Raw genomic sequence first — 15,914 nt, 5'->3', positions numbered from 1 at the left:
TCAACCATTCCCTATTACCTGTTTGTATTAGAAACGGTAATCCCCCTTAATCAGGAAGCTCTAGCAAACTAATACAATTCTGCAGCTGCTCTCAATATTGCCTCTTAGAAAAGATCGATACACATTTGGGAATGTTTTTATCCATTTCATTCCTTGCTGCGTACTTTTCTTTTTTGTTCAGGACATTTGGAATTTGTTTTTTTAAGTTTTTTTAATGGTAAAAATGGATAGTTTTGTTTCCAGTCTTTGCTCAGTTCTTCTTTTTAATTCAATAGAGTGTCCCATACAGCCTCAGGAGATGGCTGAAGATATCCTTGTCTGGAAGAACAGCACAGCTGAGTATAGGGAAGTGAAGTTTACAGCGGGAGGTGGTTTTTACCTAGCAGATTTTGAAGTCAGGGAGTGAATAATTTATTAATGGCATTATTCAATGTTAGCAAATGATATTAATCATAATAACAAAACAGTTCAACCCAAGGAGGTATATCCATGTTTATTTTCATAACACTTTTGCCAAGATTCTGGCTGTATTACTGATGGTTCTTCTGATCTCTGTCCTTTTGCTACTCTGTAAGGCTATCCTGTTATACGAATAATTACATCAGGTAGTATTGGTATTCTTGCTACGGTTTAATTTTCTGCTTTAGCTTATAATTTTTAAATGATTTGTGGGTTGTGGTTTTGAGGGTTTTTTTACTGTGGGCTACAGCTTTCATGCTGGTTTATGGAATTAATAAAATGACATTAGCTTCCCCACCGCTCTATTTTCAGAAAGAAACCTTTTTCCCCAAGTCTCTTTTAGGAACCCCTTTTTTATCTCTTCCCACTCTGAGTATATCAGAATTTCAAGGAATATAAGTACAAAACTGGCATGTCTCTTAGCTGTGAAAGTTTTCATGTAAGTTTTCATAACAGTTCACTTGGGAGTTTTGAGCCCTGATTTAGCAGTGTCTTTTTTTTCATTTTTCTCAGAAAATCAGGCAGGTCAGACTGGTCTACATTTCCAGTTTTATTTCAAAAAGATTCTTGCACAATTCCTAGGCAGGTCATGTGTCTCCTTAGTCCCATTAAGTTGTTATTGAGACAATAACAAAACTTCATTCTGGAGGTGATGAAGTAAGATTGTACCCTTTTTCTTTTTCCAACACGGTTTAGTACAAGGTGGCATCTCCGGCGTACAACAGTGCAGGGGAAGATGCCATCTGCCCCAATCTGCTCCCAGCTCCATACCACTGTATCCTGCCCTCTTCACATTTGCAGGCAGTTTTGTGTCTGAGTGCTTTCCAATCTGCATCAGACTCAGCCAGGTTAGCGTAAATAGACTAAACAGGCTAACCCAGTTCATTTTTATTGAACCATATTTGGGAAAGCTCACATGAGCCATGTGGCTGATAGATGGGGCACTCAGGAGACTTTTGGAAGGAGGAAATTTATAAACATCTGCAGGCAGGTAGGAATTATTTACCATTAGAGTCTGAAAAAGCAGAATATCTACCCAATGTAGATACCGGGTTAGTCAAGACCACCAAAATGGCTTCCCTGTGTCATCATGCCTAAGATACTCTAGAAGCGGTCAGCTCTGTATTTTGTTTCCTCATGTCAATTCATGTCTTTAAGAGCTGGAAGCAGGCTAAGCCAGCACCATTGTTAAGAAGATATGGCTAATCAGTATAATATGCTCAACTCCCAATAAATAGAACTACTCTTGGTAAAAAGCAGAAGCACGAAAAAGCAATGAAGCAAAAATAATAAGTAACAATTGCCCCAGGACAGTGATTTTGGACGGGGAATTGTGGAAATTGAATAAATGTCTGAAAATGAGATCCTCCACCACTAGCCTGAAGCGACGAAATAGCTAAATGAATTAGCTTAGCTATTAATAGAAAGTAAGTTTGGTTTCTTTGCAATGTCCCACATAAATATTTGTTGAAGAAAGAGGATTCCAATGCAGGGAAGCTTTTTTTTCACCTTGACAGTCATTTTGTGCCTAAAGCACCAGAGATATCTTGAAACATTTCTGCACTGTACAAAACAGCAACTCCCACAAAGCTATCAAGGTTAATGAGACATATGCTGCTCTGCTGGGCAAATGTGGCTGTGCAAGTTGAATGCCTGAGGTGAAGTGATGTGCCCAACTTTTCCAAGATTTCACACTGTGTTGCCAAGGCAGGCCATGTGTTGTGGTTTGGTTGTTTCAGATCTAACTCTCTGCTCTTTATTTGCTTTGCCCCTCCTTGGACATGCGTACACACGATGTTGTCCAAGATGTTAGCTCAGTGTGAGCCTCGGGGAATTTGAAAAAGTGCCACAAACAGTCTTATTTAGTTCAGGGGTGCATCAATTCAAATAAAGGGGGAGATAAATTTTTGAGAATACAGTAAAATTCTGTGCAGGAAAAAGCTTCCCGAAATCTTGGGAGGGAAGGAAGGGTTGTTTTTAAAAGCTATTGAGTTCCTTGCAGTTGGAAGAATGGTTGGAATGGTTGGAAGAAGCTGCAAGAAATTCCCAGCTGAGAGAGTCCAGGCTGACGCTTTGTAAGCCAAGGATGGGCTTTAAGGGAACAGATAGAATAACGTCTCAGTGGGATACAAAGTCCTTTTCACTCACTAATAACTTGATTTATTTTAGTATCTCTCTTTCATTATGAGGCATGAAGTCTCTGAAAATAAAGCTTCCAGAGACTAATTTGGATTGGAATTATATTCCCTGTGGCTAAGAATAGAGCACGATATTAGTCTCCCAAATATATTGTGGGAGGAAGATATCTTTTCAGGTGTGTTCATATTCACAACTAACACAATATGAGGGCTGCATCTAATGGTGCAACAGGTGGAAGAAGCATTATCTTCAGTAATAAAGCAAATGAAAATAAAGTTATTAGTGACATTTAGGCAATGAGGCTAGCTACGGAACAAATATACAGGGTGAAATTTTAATTAGAAGACAGGCTCAAGTGTAAATACGTGTATATTGGTAAAGGAAGACAACCAACAAATATCAAAGAACAGACATTAATGGCTCTACTGTGCTGAAGTTTTAAAGGCCAAAGCAATGAGTAAAATCAGTAAATATGCCTGTGTCATTATTTTTTGAAAGTTCCTAAAAAGGTGTATTGAAAATATTCCAATAAAAACAAGCAGATATATTCAAAATTATTGTGCTGGTTTTGGCTGGGATAGAGTTAATTTTCTTCACAGTAGCTAGTATGGGGCTGTGTTTTGGATTTGTGCTGGAAACAGTGTTGATAACACAGGGATGTTTTCGTTACTGCTGAGCAGTGCTGACACAGAGTCAAGGCCTTTGCTGCTTCTCACCCCACCCCACCAGCAAGGAGGCTGGGGGGGCACAAGAAGGTGGGAGGGGACACAGCCAGGACAGCTGACCCCAACTGACCAAAGGGATATCCCACACCATATGACGTCATGCTCAGCATATAGAGCTGGGGGAAGAAGGAGGAAGGGTGGGATATTCGGAGTGATGGCGTTTGTCTTCCCAAGTAACCGTTACGCGTGATGGAGCCCTGCTTTCCTGGAGATGGCTGAACACCTGCCTGCCCATGGGCAGGAGTGAATGAATTCCTTGTTTTGCTTTGCTTGCATGTGCGGCTTTTGCTTTACCTATTAAACTGTCTTTATCTCAACCCATGAGTTTTCTCACTTTCACCTTTCTGATTCTCTCCCCCATCCCACCAGGGGGGAGTGAGCGAGCGGCTGGGTGGGGCTTAGTTGCCAGCTGGGGTTAAACCACATCACTAATAAAAACTAATAAAATGTAAATGTATATTCCCTTCCCCAGTACTGAAATCTGTGTTTTTCATTTCCTTTGAGTGAGCTCAGGGGAGTTATATGACTGATAAGAAGGAGCAGCATAACTTGTTCTGTTGCTCAGTGCATCATGAATGGAGTGATGCCTTTTGAGCAACACTTTCTCCAATAAATAATGCACATGATTGCATTGACTATTGATGGCATCACAATTGTGTGCTTTTTTTCTTGTCAAGTGATGAATTTAGCTGATGTTAAATCTAACTGCTCTTTTGGACTTATTAAAAGCATAGCATTTGCAATAAATATGAGATCCAAAGCCAGCCTTGTCCAGAACCTTGTCCCTGGCAGTAACCAACACCAGACATGGCAGAGGAAGATATAAGAAGCAAAGGTACAGTGAACTGTACCTAACCATAGTATGGTTGTTTGTTTGTTTCTTCAGAAATTGCCACAGACCACAAAGATTTGTCACCATCATTAACCTGCTGTGTAATTGCTTGCAGCTTCAGACAGCTATAGAATTGAGCTCCTAATCATCTGAAAACAGCAGTCAGGGTACTTTTAGCAAAAATAGAAACAAAAATAATCGTAAAGAGAAGACACAAAATACTAACCAAAAGTATTAGCAGTTCACATCTTTTTGCACACTTTTTCACTTTTTATGTGTATTATAGTAGTTTCAAAGGCTTCTAGAGCTGTGGGATGCTAGGCATCTGGCAGGCATAGCCAAAGACCAAAGACACAATGTTAATCTAGCATCCATATCTCTGCCTTAGGTGCTGGGACTTACTCTTTGTCACTCACCCAGGTTCACACTGTACATCTGTGGAAAAGCAAGAATCGGACCTAGTCCTCTGAAGTCTTGATGCTGGTCTGCTCACCTTCCTCTCATCTCCATGTGCAAAACAGTGGTGACTGGACATTTCCCCAAAATGGGAAATACTGTAGGAAGAAATGTGTTCTTCTATTATTTTAAATCTTAAACGATTCAGCCAAGACATCTGCTAAGAGGAGGTAGAGGGGGGGAAAAAGATTTACATAAATAGCATAAGTAATGTTACCATAATAATAGTATCATGCACATTGCTATCTCAGATGTTCAAGGCAATAAGTTCATGACTTGACGTGGTGGCACACAGTCTGTGTTCCCATAAACAGAACAGAAGAAAATCTCAGAAGGTTTAAGCTGGCCTGGATCCACTGAAATTATGCCAAATTGATACTGATGGAGAAGCTGGTCTGGCAGCTATTCCTTTATTACAGTGTCTAGAGTTATTCGACATACCCTTTTTGAGGTGATAAAATTCTGTCTTTTCCAATCTCCCACTTGTGTTATAGCCATCGCTGCTTCACCATTTGCTGAAGTGAATTAGAGATGCATTATTTTAGAAGCACAAAAGCAGCAATTAGGAAATCTGTTATCATCTAGAAGCAAACAGTGATGATCCTGAATTACACAGGAAAGTAAATTTTGATAGCTGCTGACAGAAAGAATTGCTATCTCTCTAAAGGTGCCATCGCTAAAGGAATTCAAACCGATGAAGATTTGGACAGTGATGCTGAGCTATTATTTTCACTGTTGTATAATATGTCAGTATTTCAGTTGCCTAACTATACTTGTAGGATCAGGGCTTTTTTGTTTTCAAGTTCTATAAATTCAATCAAAGCTATAATCTTTATTATAAACTTAAAAGTGAAGGATTAGGCAGGATTTTGTAGATCATAGTTTTGATCTTGGCCGGCTAAACTTGAAGTTTCAGTTTAAGTGCATTACTGTTAGAGTTTGGGGTTTGGGATGTTTTTTTAATGGGGCTGGCCATTTACCTTGCTTTGATTTCTCAGTATGTGAACTAAGGAGAAAGTTCAAGGTGTTTGAGGATTACTCCCAAAGGTCTATCCAGTCTTTTCAACACGTGCAAGTGCTTTGGAAAGGCAAACGATTGCATTGATATTTGAAGGTGAGAATATGTGTGGGTCCCAGATATAGCACTTGGCAAGCTGTTGGAATGAGGTAGAAGGAAAAACAGCAGCTCCCTGTCCACGTATTCAGGCTAACGAGTCCTGTATGAAGCAGGCAAATGTCAGTTGTTCAAACTGGTGTCTGTATTTGATAAATACACTCAGTTTTGGCCTTGGTTGGGCTTGGGGACAACTCACACTGTAGCAATTCAATCTGACTCTTCTCTCTCTCCTGACTGCCTAGAGAGTTGAGCAAAGCCAACTTTAGAAAATAGACCCCTGGAAAAATGGGCACTTGCTTGGGACAGCACTGCTGGGGCTGGCAGCCCACACAGAGCCCATGTCAGTGCCAGGGCCCTGAAAATGGTCTTGCTGTCCCTGTAGCCAGGCCATTCCTCGCAGCAGCAATCTCCTCTCCCACACCCAACGGCACTAGCTCCACATCTCCAGGGCTAGCGAGTTGTATTTGTACCCTTGGAATGGCTAAATGCAGGTCTGCCTACACTGCCGTGAGCCCTGAGCCAGCTCTAAAGCGGAGAATGAACAAACATCTCCCTCCATCTCATCTGCCCTGTTTCTTACAGCGTTTCCAGAGCCACAGGCCAGCACAAACCATTGTATCATCTGGTCTGATCCCAGCAACAATATAGGTTACGGTTTGCTCACCCATTTGCCCTTTTAGTCTAATGCATAATTTTACCAGTTTGTTAAGCTACCAGAGTTAGTTTGTTAGATCATTAGTGAATCAGGCAACGGGTAGGACCTTTGCAGATGGATTTTGGTAAGTAAAATTTGGCAAATTTTGCTAATGATGCACTTCAGCAGCAATACATTCTTTGTTCTCCCTTTTTTTAAAGGGCATGACATCAGTGAATCAGCTTTAACTGCATTTCTTGTCAGCATGTCACAACCTCAGTGTCCTTTTAATTGTGTAGGAGCCTTGTAACTGTGTTAGTTAGATTCAGTGCTGAATTTGAAGGAAGCATGAAGGGTTTTTCTGGACTTTAGCACTGCCACTTATTCACGCCTAGCAAATGCAAAGCTATTAGGAAACAGCTCCTCTGGAATGACCCCATATATAAAGAAGTGTTAAGAAAAAAGGACTTTTTCGCAGTGGGTAGGACTACCGTAGCAGTTGTGATGGCAGAAATGGAGCATCACTTTCTTTTTCTGTTCACATTTCAAATGCAGCCGTCACTGTAGTATCTAGGCATCAGTAGGAGAACTAGAAGGACTGAGATTAAAGAAGCTGATCTGAGCTGGGTTAAATACTACCTGCACTGATGGCCTTGCAATTTTTGGTCCAGGCATTTGTCAGGAGGAAGGGACAGGTGTACATTTCAGTATTTTTTGATGCATAAATATGAAGAAGGTACTGTGAGAAAATATAGGCCCATAAATTTGGTTCTTTTCAAATTATCTATGTATTTCAATCCAAAGGAAAAACATCTCAAGAATATGAAGTAATAGAACTATAATTAGTACGTCAGTATTTTTTAATATCAAGCAGAGAGCAGGAGCTTGAGCCCTGAACTTCCATCACACGCTTATTAGACAATTTTTAAGATGTGTTGTGGTTTCAAAATGTCTTCCCAAAAGAGAGGGATGATTAAATTCAGAATACATTTACAGTCAGTTAAAATCAGCTAAATTACAAGTGTGCTCTGAAGTCAGAACACAAGCTATAATATCATCATCTGACCAAGCTGTAGGCATTCGAGTATCTCATAAGCTGGTGTTCGAGTTGCAAATAGCTGGATGCTGTGCTAGAGAGTCAGATTTTCAATCCTCTCTTCTCACTCTCCAGATCGGTGTCTAAATCTGGGAGTTACTCCCACACCTCACATACAGAGTCTGCCTGGGATATGGTTGCTTATTAAAGGGAAAGCTGCCATTACAGCTGCTCTGATGTAAATCATTCATATCTTTGGCCTCGCCCAGATGTAAAACATCAAAGAAGCTGAATTACACTGTATGTTTACTGTCTTCTTCAGTGTATCCACCACACATGAAAGAGAACTAGTTACAACCCTTAAAATTGTATTCTGTCTGTATGCAGAGGACTGACACTGTATGAGGAAGAGAAATGCAAGCTTTTTGTTTTTAAGATCACCTTTCCTATTTGCCAAGAAGAAATGTTAAATTTATTATAATGAAATATAAGTTAAGCAAAGCCTTGCTCAGAAGATGATTATTTACTAAATAAATTCTAGAGTGGGGGAATAGAACAAATATGACTCACATAGAGCAAACTTAAATCCTACACTGGGATAAACACTTCAAAACTAAACTCCACTTTAAAAAACAACACAGGTTTGTAGGAGCCTTAGTTCCGCTGAGGATTCGGGCTTTTAAGTCACCGAGAAGTTTAAAGATGTACTCTAGGTGAAAGAAATGAGCAAGAAACAAGCTACAGAATAAATCTGAAATACAGTCTGCATGTAGGAGTGTCTCTTCTCCTGACATACAGGATTTCAGCTACAGTCAGTGAAGTCATAGGTATGTGGGAAGACTGAAGAGTCTTATACCACAGCAGTGGTTCCCAGCTGATTGGCAAAGTAGCCACTGTCACTTAACAAACTCAGTAGGTGATGCCAAAGAAGCTCAATGGAAAGGGAGTTAAAATGCATCAAGGAAGAAGAAGAAGAAGAAGAAGAAGAAGAAGAAGAAGAAAAAGAAGGAGGAGGAGGAGGAGGAGGAGGCGGAGACGGAGGAGGAGGAGGAGGAGGGGGAGGAGGAGGAGGAGAGAAAAAAACAAATACAAAAGCCCAAATCAAACCACTCTGCTAAGCCAGCTTGAAGGTACACATGCAATACATATACACATGCAATACATACACATTTGTCTATGCAAAATGTGGGATCTTGGAAAGGTCAGATGTTATTAACCAATGAAAAGTTAAAGGGCACTGAATAAAATTACTCAGTTGTTGTTGCAAAGCATCTAGACATTCTGGGAATCAAGCCAGTGTGAACGGCAAATGATCAAAACAAAAATAATGCTGAGATTTCTGCTAGGAGAAAATGAGAATATTGCTGTCTTACAGCATTCTCACATAGCTCAAACAGCAACAAACAGGGAGCAGACCAATAGGTTATAAATGCACAGTAAAGATTTATTTGCTTAAACTGAGAGGTGGTGTGATCTGGTGGGATGTACCTCCATCCTCTAAGGGAGGAAACCTTGTGTGCTGTTTTCACTTCTGCTCCAGACTTGCTGTGGGGAAATGTAGACCCTCCTTTTGAAGCAGGCAATGAAGGAAAACATTGAGGTGCAGGGAACATCTTCTCTCTGCTGGCATCAGTCTGCAACATCTTACTCTTCAAAGTGTCACTGACTCACTGAAATGGATTTTGTACACTCCCTCAAATTAGTCTTCTAGCTCGGATTGGTAGATTTCCCAGGTTTAGGTTGAATTATGACTCTCTGTGTTGCTGGAGCGTTGCCTTTAGGTTGTCAGTTTCAAGGAACTAGAGCTTGTCTCCCAAACTTCAACTTTTCCTCTTGCAAACCAAACTCAGCCCATTAGGTCACACAATGAACAAGGGGAACGTGCCGGCAGGAGGGACCATTGACCAGGCTGCACAAGGGATGTGTCCTTTCAGAGAGGAGCCTCACCAAATGATACACCTCTAGCTGAATCCTTGCCCCAACACTGGTCCCATGTTGCTGGTCAGCAGGTCACAACATTTTACAAAGCTACAGAAGAGCTATGGAGGAGAACAAGGTGTGGGAGGTGGGTTTTTGCCATTCTTATGCAGCTTAAACAGGTCTGGAGTTTCTAGGATCACCCACCCTAAGACCGAGCTATGGCTCTACCTATTTAAAAGAAACAGAGCCCAGTCCTCAGTGGGCTGGGTAAATAAGCTGGCTTATTGCTCATACAACAATTTCACAGCTGCTTCAGGGATAATTAGACTTTTATATATCTCCTTCAGTTTGGTGGGATTTCACACTAAATGCTTGACTCATTAGTAACTTCAGTGCGTCATCCCACTGCCCCTAACAAGGTATCTCATTGTTTGGAAGGAGGAATGATATAGTGGCAAACTGCTTTCAACATCCTTTTTGCAGACTGAAAGATATTTGGTAATACATTTTAAACCTCCTTTCCTTTCCTGAAAGTGCAGGAGAGAGGGTCTAGCTATTTGACTTTTCACATAGTCAGTGCTGAAATGTTCAGGTACCACAATAAAGAGGGCATATATTTACCTAAGATAATATATTAACGCGAGAGTCTATTAGACCTCAATTTTCAGGACATGCTTTACACTCATTAATTTAATATTAATTTGCATTTAGCAGACCTAATGATTATATAGGTCAAGAAAACTAAAATATCTTTATTCTCTGGTTTTTTTATCTCCTTAGAGTACGCTCGGTTTGAGGCAAAAATCCATGACCTGCGTGAGCAGATGATGAATCACAGCATGAGTTCTGGGTCCGGCTCCCTGAGGACTAATCAGAAGAGGTCACTGTATGTCAGGTAAGCCAGGAAGAGCTTTCTCCTGGGAATATGTTGGCAGCTACCTTGTCTTTGCCTGACTTGTATGTTGTGGGTTCAGCAAGGTGGGAAAGAAGTTTGAGGAACTGCATTGAAGTGAACTGAGAAATGCATCAATCTTACAAGCACAGCATCATTAGTGTGAAAATTGGATAAAGCCCTATTGCTTAATCCGATCATTTCAAGCCATTTTCAAAGAGCATTATACTTTTATTGTGATTCGGTTTTATCAGATGAAGAGTTCTTACCAGTTGTCAGCTCTTTCGATATCTGAGATGGATATTGGGGTGTAGTGATGCATTGCGTTTCTGTGTGAGGTCTTGCCCAGACATGGAATGATTGTTCTCATAAAAAGCACTTTTTCCCCAAGAACTTGTTCTTACAAAGCAAGGACTATTACATGTTATTCTAAATGCGTGACAATCTGCTGCTATCCCCTTGCATATGTTTACCCTTCTATCAGTCTACGCTACAAAGAATTTACCATCCACCTAGCAAGATCAAATATGCAGATGAGATGCTAAACAAGATGATGTACATAGCTTAAATGGGGTAGTGAATAACATAGGAACTGCCTAACTGTGAGCCAGGCGGTAGCGGTGGTTATAGTTTTGCTTTGACTGTGCAAGTCTATTGCCGTAGTCATCGCTGTGTGAAAGACTGGGTGTTGCCCAATTGCCCCTAGCAAAGTTCTTGCTGTCACTCACGCCTTTTGGGACTCGGGGAGACTATGGGACTCCGTGCCAAATATTTTAATAATCTTAATAATTATGCTTCTCTAGGCTTTTCATTTTTCCCCCCATGCTCAGCATATAATTTGAAATCCCTGACAATCATGAAGTAGAGGGAAGCAATTTGTCAGCCTCCAGGCAGTGATAATTATTCATGGGGGAGCCAATTCAGGTGATAACATTGCAGAGATCCAATTAAGGATAAATTCTACGTTTTGTCATTATGCCCTCAGCATGAAGGGGTAAGGTAGCAGAGAAGGAAGGAAAAACTTAAATGTTAGCATGGATGGTCTTATTCTAGCAACCACATGAAGCACTAATTAGTACTGCTGCCAGAAAGAGCAAGGACTGAAAGGGTATGGATCACTGTTACCAGTGATCTTGCTGTTGGGCAAGGTCAGGTTGGAAGTGTCATGATTTTCGATGCATCTCTAACCTTCTCTGACCTCTCGGGCTTTGTGTTTACTTCTGGAGCAATTCCACCTGCAGTAGGTTTTTTCCAGACCAAACACACAGTGACTTTGTTGTCAAGAGCTTTGGTCAGCTCCCTGAATTTGCATTTTATGAAAAGCTACAGTCATTGGACATGCAGGGATAGATCCAAGTTTACTTTGCTTGAGGTAAGCCAGGAACCCAAAATGTGGGGAACAATGGTGCAAGATGTCCAAGCCAGCGACCGCAAGTCGATTCAGGTGTACACATAAAGGGCTAACACGGGGTCCTGAACAACTTACTGGTTTGAGCTGCGGCAAAGCTCAATTACCCCTGCTGAGAGCTGAGGCTCATTAGCTTCCACACTGAGACAAGCTAATATATTCTGTGCTGCGTCTGGACTAGCCTAGTTCTTCTATACGGTATTGCTCTGTGTGCACTGATGAGCCTGATTTTCTGCTAGTTCATGAATTCTGGATGTGGTCTGTCTCACTAAACTGATATGCCCTGGTGCTTCACGGCGGGAATCTTTGATGTCTTAGCTGCATATCTAAATATCACTTCCCAAACCGTAAATGCAAAAACTGTTCTTTTATTCTAGAGTCGTTCCAAAAAATGCCCCAAACCTCTCAAGCAGATAACCTCAAAAGCCTCAGTCACTTTTGTTAGCATAATTTTTTTGCAGTCAAACCCACACATTTGGCTGTGTCCAACTCTAAGAACTCTGAGAGGGTCTGTATTTTACATATTATTATAATGTGTTTGTAGTGCAGCAGTGCCTGCAGCATTGTGCTAGGCACTGTTAGTTCAAATCATATACACTAATTACAAAGGTAGCTTATGTCTATGTTAGGCACTAAGGAAAAATAAATGTGGGCTCAGAAATATGCTTGTTTTCAGAGACTGAAATTTTCACTTTATGGATAAACTCTTTACAGCCAGGGACCCATGTAAGAAGTCTGGGATTTAGCATTTTTTTTTGTATTCTTACAACTCAGGACATTTCTGTTTCAATGGATTATTTTGGTCAGCATGTGCAAGACAACTACAGGCAAATTACCATATGTTGCAAATCTGTAGCTGTAATGCCAATTTTATGATTCAAGTTTGCTGTTTTCCTGTCTTTGGGATGTAGTGATTTTGCTGTCCTTCAATGAGTACAAGCATAGTTATTTTTTAGCCAGAGAGCTTAATCAAAGTAAATAACTATGTTGTGCAAGGAAATAAATTAAGGTCCATATAGGTTGTAATAATTGAAAATAAGTGGCATTATCTGCTGAAAAGCCAACAGAAAAGAGAGTGAGAAAAAGCAAAGCTCTGTAAACAGATTTGCCAGTGGATGTGGGGTTCGTTGGATGCAGGGTTTTCTGCTTTACCTTACAGTCTGTGATTTCCCCATCCAGTCCCTACTAAAATAACATAGCATTTTTAATTGAGATATGTAAAAGAAGTTATATGAAACAAAGTGAGGTAAAATTTAACATGGGGATAATGGGTTGAATGTAGGACTAGAAGTAGTTGGCTGAAAGCAATTAAAAGTCACACTTAAGCAATGTATACAACCACAGGAAAATGATCAAGAATGATTTGTTCAGAAGAAATTGTGTAACTCTGACATGATCTTTTATCTGTGCATACTCTTGTGTTCCTGATTTTTAGTATTTTTTACTTTCTTTATCCCAGTCTGTCTTTCTGATGCCTCCTGGAATATTTCCCAGGAATTTCCTGAAATTTTTTTTTTTCAGTATTACCTGTTCCTTTTGTATCACAGACCCTATATCTCTGTTTGGGATGTTATCAGAAAGTCCACAACACTAAAGGCAAAGTATGAGATGTCAGGGGAGGACGGAGCAGTAGGAAACGCTGTTAACTCTTTTGGGGGCCCACATCCTCTTTGTCACTAAACCTCTCTGTTGAGGAAAAAAAATACAGAAAGAAAAGCAGAAAGTGAGAGAATAGATATGAAATATAGCAAATTTTATTATTTATAATTTATCTGTTGCTGAAGGTGAATGAACTTAATTTGAATTCAATAACTGAAATGAGAGGTTAAAAATTTTTCTGCTGTTATCCTTTTTAATTCATTGGAATTCAGCCATCAGCTCATGATTAATGAGGAAAGTAAACAAATCCATCACCAACTAAATGCTGTGCTATATACATACATGGGGGGGTAGTGTTTCTTATACAAATTCGTATCTTCTTTTTTGTCTTTTTGGCTCAAGGTTTTAAAATCTGCTCTTGTAGGATTATGTATTTGGTTGTCTTGAAATAGATACGTGCTTTGCTTTGTCCTTCTATGTCCAGATCCATAGTAAAATCTTTCAGGCTACATGTGGTTACTATTGATACTCTCAGGAAATGCCAGATCATGTTATTTAACCCACAGGCTATGGAACATGACAGCCTTTGGAAGAGTTAAGCATCAGAGAAATACAGTCCTTTAAAAAGTTTGGTGAATGTGAGCAGCCATTGAAACTTTAGTATAAAATTGCCAAGCTTTGGAGGAAACTGAGCTTAGGCACGATGAAGGGCTTTTCCTGTTGATTTACGAGATTCCTCCTGAGCTTAAAGTACTTCTGCTATATTTCTGAGGGTAAAAGTAGATACTTCAGTCATTGCTACTAGTTGTACAAAGAAAAGGTTTTCAGGAATCATCTGGCATTCAAGAACTGCCTTCTTACAGTCTGTTGTAAGTCTCATTTACAGATGAAAAATAATTAGATAAGCTTAGAATAAACAGCCACAGCACCTTTTAATCTTTATTCAAACCAGACAGCTTCTGAAATAATGTCTATAATTAAAAATTCCAATTGTCCAAAGCCACAAACAGGCGCTGTGGAGGTGTATCACTCCGCAGAAACAGCTCAAAAGCTTCACACACACCCCAGCCCTTTCATTGCCTGTTTAAAATCTGTTCAATACCATTGGTGATCAAACATTATTCCGCCTAATCATGGCTACTTGTTGCCCTGTATAAAGGGACTGGTTGAGCTTACTACAATGCAGAAATTTCAACTTCAGCACTACTTTTAAATATATCAGCACAATGCAAATTGTACAGTTGGCTGTAAAGGTGGGTATGGAAATCGGAGCTGGAACAGGGCTGGATCCAGCTGTAATTTCAGAAGAAGTGGTTCTGCAGCTGCCTCTCCACCAACTGTCCAGGGGAGAACACTACAGTGGGAAGTGTAACAAAGGGCAGAGCCTCTTCCCAATAAGATAAGGAAGTTTAAGATCAATCTTTTTTTCCAGCCCATGCTGCACTAATTATAAAGACTGTACACAGTGCAAACAGGTGCCTCTTAGTCTGCTGCATTTTTGTCTTCTTCTAGCTGGAATTAGTGCTAAGCATTTCATAGCTTTGATAGGTGTGTGCTGTACAAACACAAAGTATTATGTGTTAAAAATGAGTGTGTTCTGGTTCATTTTTTATTGAACCATGGGGAACAGAATCTGAAGATTTGCCATAGCAACTTAGCAACAGCTGAAGGGAAGTCAAGGTTGAGGTACTTTGGGTTGTTTACTCTGATTTCCAGCACAATGAATTGTCCATTAGGCTTTAGACACCTTTATACACATTTCCTGAACTTCTTAGAAATCAGCATGGTGCCATATTGCTTAGAGAGACTTTGATTTTCAACAAATCACAGAAATTGTCACTTGGGAACTTTGCTGAGTTACAGCTGAAGTTTGGCTGAGGCAGTTTGTGAAGACTGAATCTGGCATCCAGGGCTGGTTTTATGTAATGTCTCTTACAGTCACCGAACCTCCACAGACGAGTAAGCATCAGGTCAAGGCTTCATGGGCAAAATTCTCCTGGGAGAGCTGCATAGCAGGTTATGATGTAGTCTGAAATCCACATGAGAAATGCAGTTCTTGGAGACATCCTGGTAGTGAATCTGAACACGTGATAACATCAGACTGGGTGATGGAAAGCTCTGCTGTGTAGGTCTGGAAGGAGAAATGTGATAAAGATATAATTTCATCAGGGCTTTTCGGAGGGAGGTACTGAGGGAACCAGAGAGAGAGGTATGAAATGGTCATACATACTCATACGTACACTCTCACTGCAAGGAGAGAGAAAAAAAATATATATATATATTAAAAAAAGTATGTGTATGTATATATAAAAAAAGAAAATCCAAATAGGTATATGTTAGCATTAAATATATGCTATATCCACATATGCATTGCAAACGTCTTTGCTTAAGCTAGTTGCCTAGTATCTCTCTTGAGTCCGTGGAGTGCACTTGGCACTTTCAGACTACAATTCATCTCGTCCAGAAGTAGACATCTAAAATTGCTCAGGCGAATCATGCCCTAAAAATGTCTATTTCTCACAGCTGAGTGCAAGGAGCCTCAGGTGATCAGCTGAGATGTAAACATCTATATTAGACCGCCGCCGCCCGGCTCGCTGCCGGAATGAATGCCTGCCTGCCTGCCTGCCTGCCTGCCTGCCTGCCTGCCTCCCTCCCTCCCTCCCTCCCTCTCTCTCTCTCTCACACACACACACACAG

General features: G+C 40.4%; 1 protein-coding gene across 2 annotated transcripts in view; it reads left to right on the top strand.

Moving 5' to 3' along the window:
• DLG2 (discs, large homolog 2 (Drosophila)) overlaps window positions 1-15,914 on the top strand; it is a 671,422-nt gene that overhangs the window by 566,094 nt on the left and 89,414 nt on the right. For both annotated transcript variants that reach the window (XM_009323461.1, XM_009323460.1), the window contains one exon: window positions 10,099-10,213. In XM_009323461.1, coding sequence (XP_009321736.1) covers window positions 10,099-10,213 — 115 coding nt within the window. The remainder of the gene's footprint in view (window positions 1-10,098; window positions 10,214-15,914) is intronic.

The sequence above is a fragment of the Pygoscelis adeliae genome, unplaced genomic scaffold (genome assembly GCF_000699105.1).
Source record: "Pygoscelis adeliae isolate BGI_AS28 unplaced genomic scaffold, ASM69910v1 Scaffold84, whole genome shotgun sequence".
In the NCBI taxonomy this organism is placed as follows: domain Eukaryota; kingdom Metazoa; phylum Chordata; class Aves; order Sphenisciformes; family Spheniscidae; genus Pygoscelis; species Pygoscelis adeliae.
The sequence above is the reverse complement of the archived record's forward strand: the minus strand, read 5'-3'. Positions and strand labels throughout refer to the sequence as shown.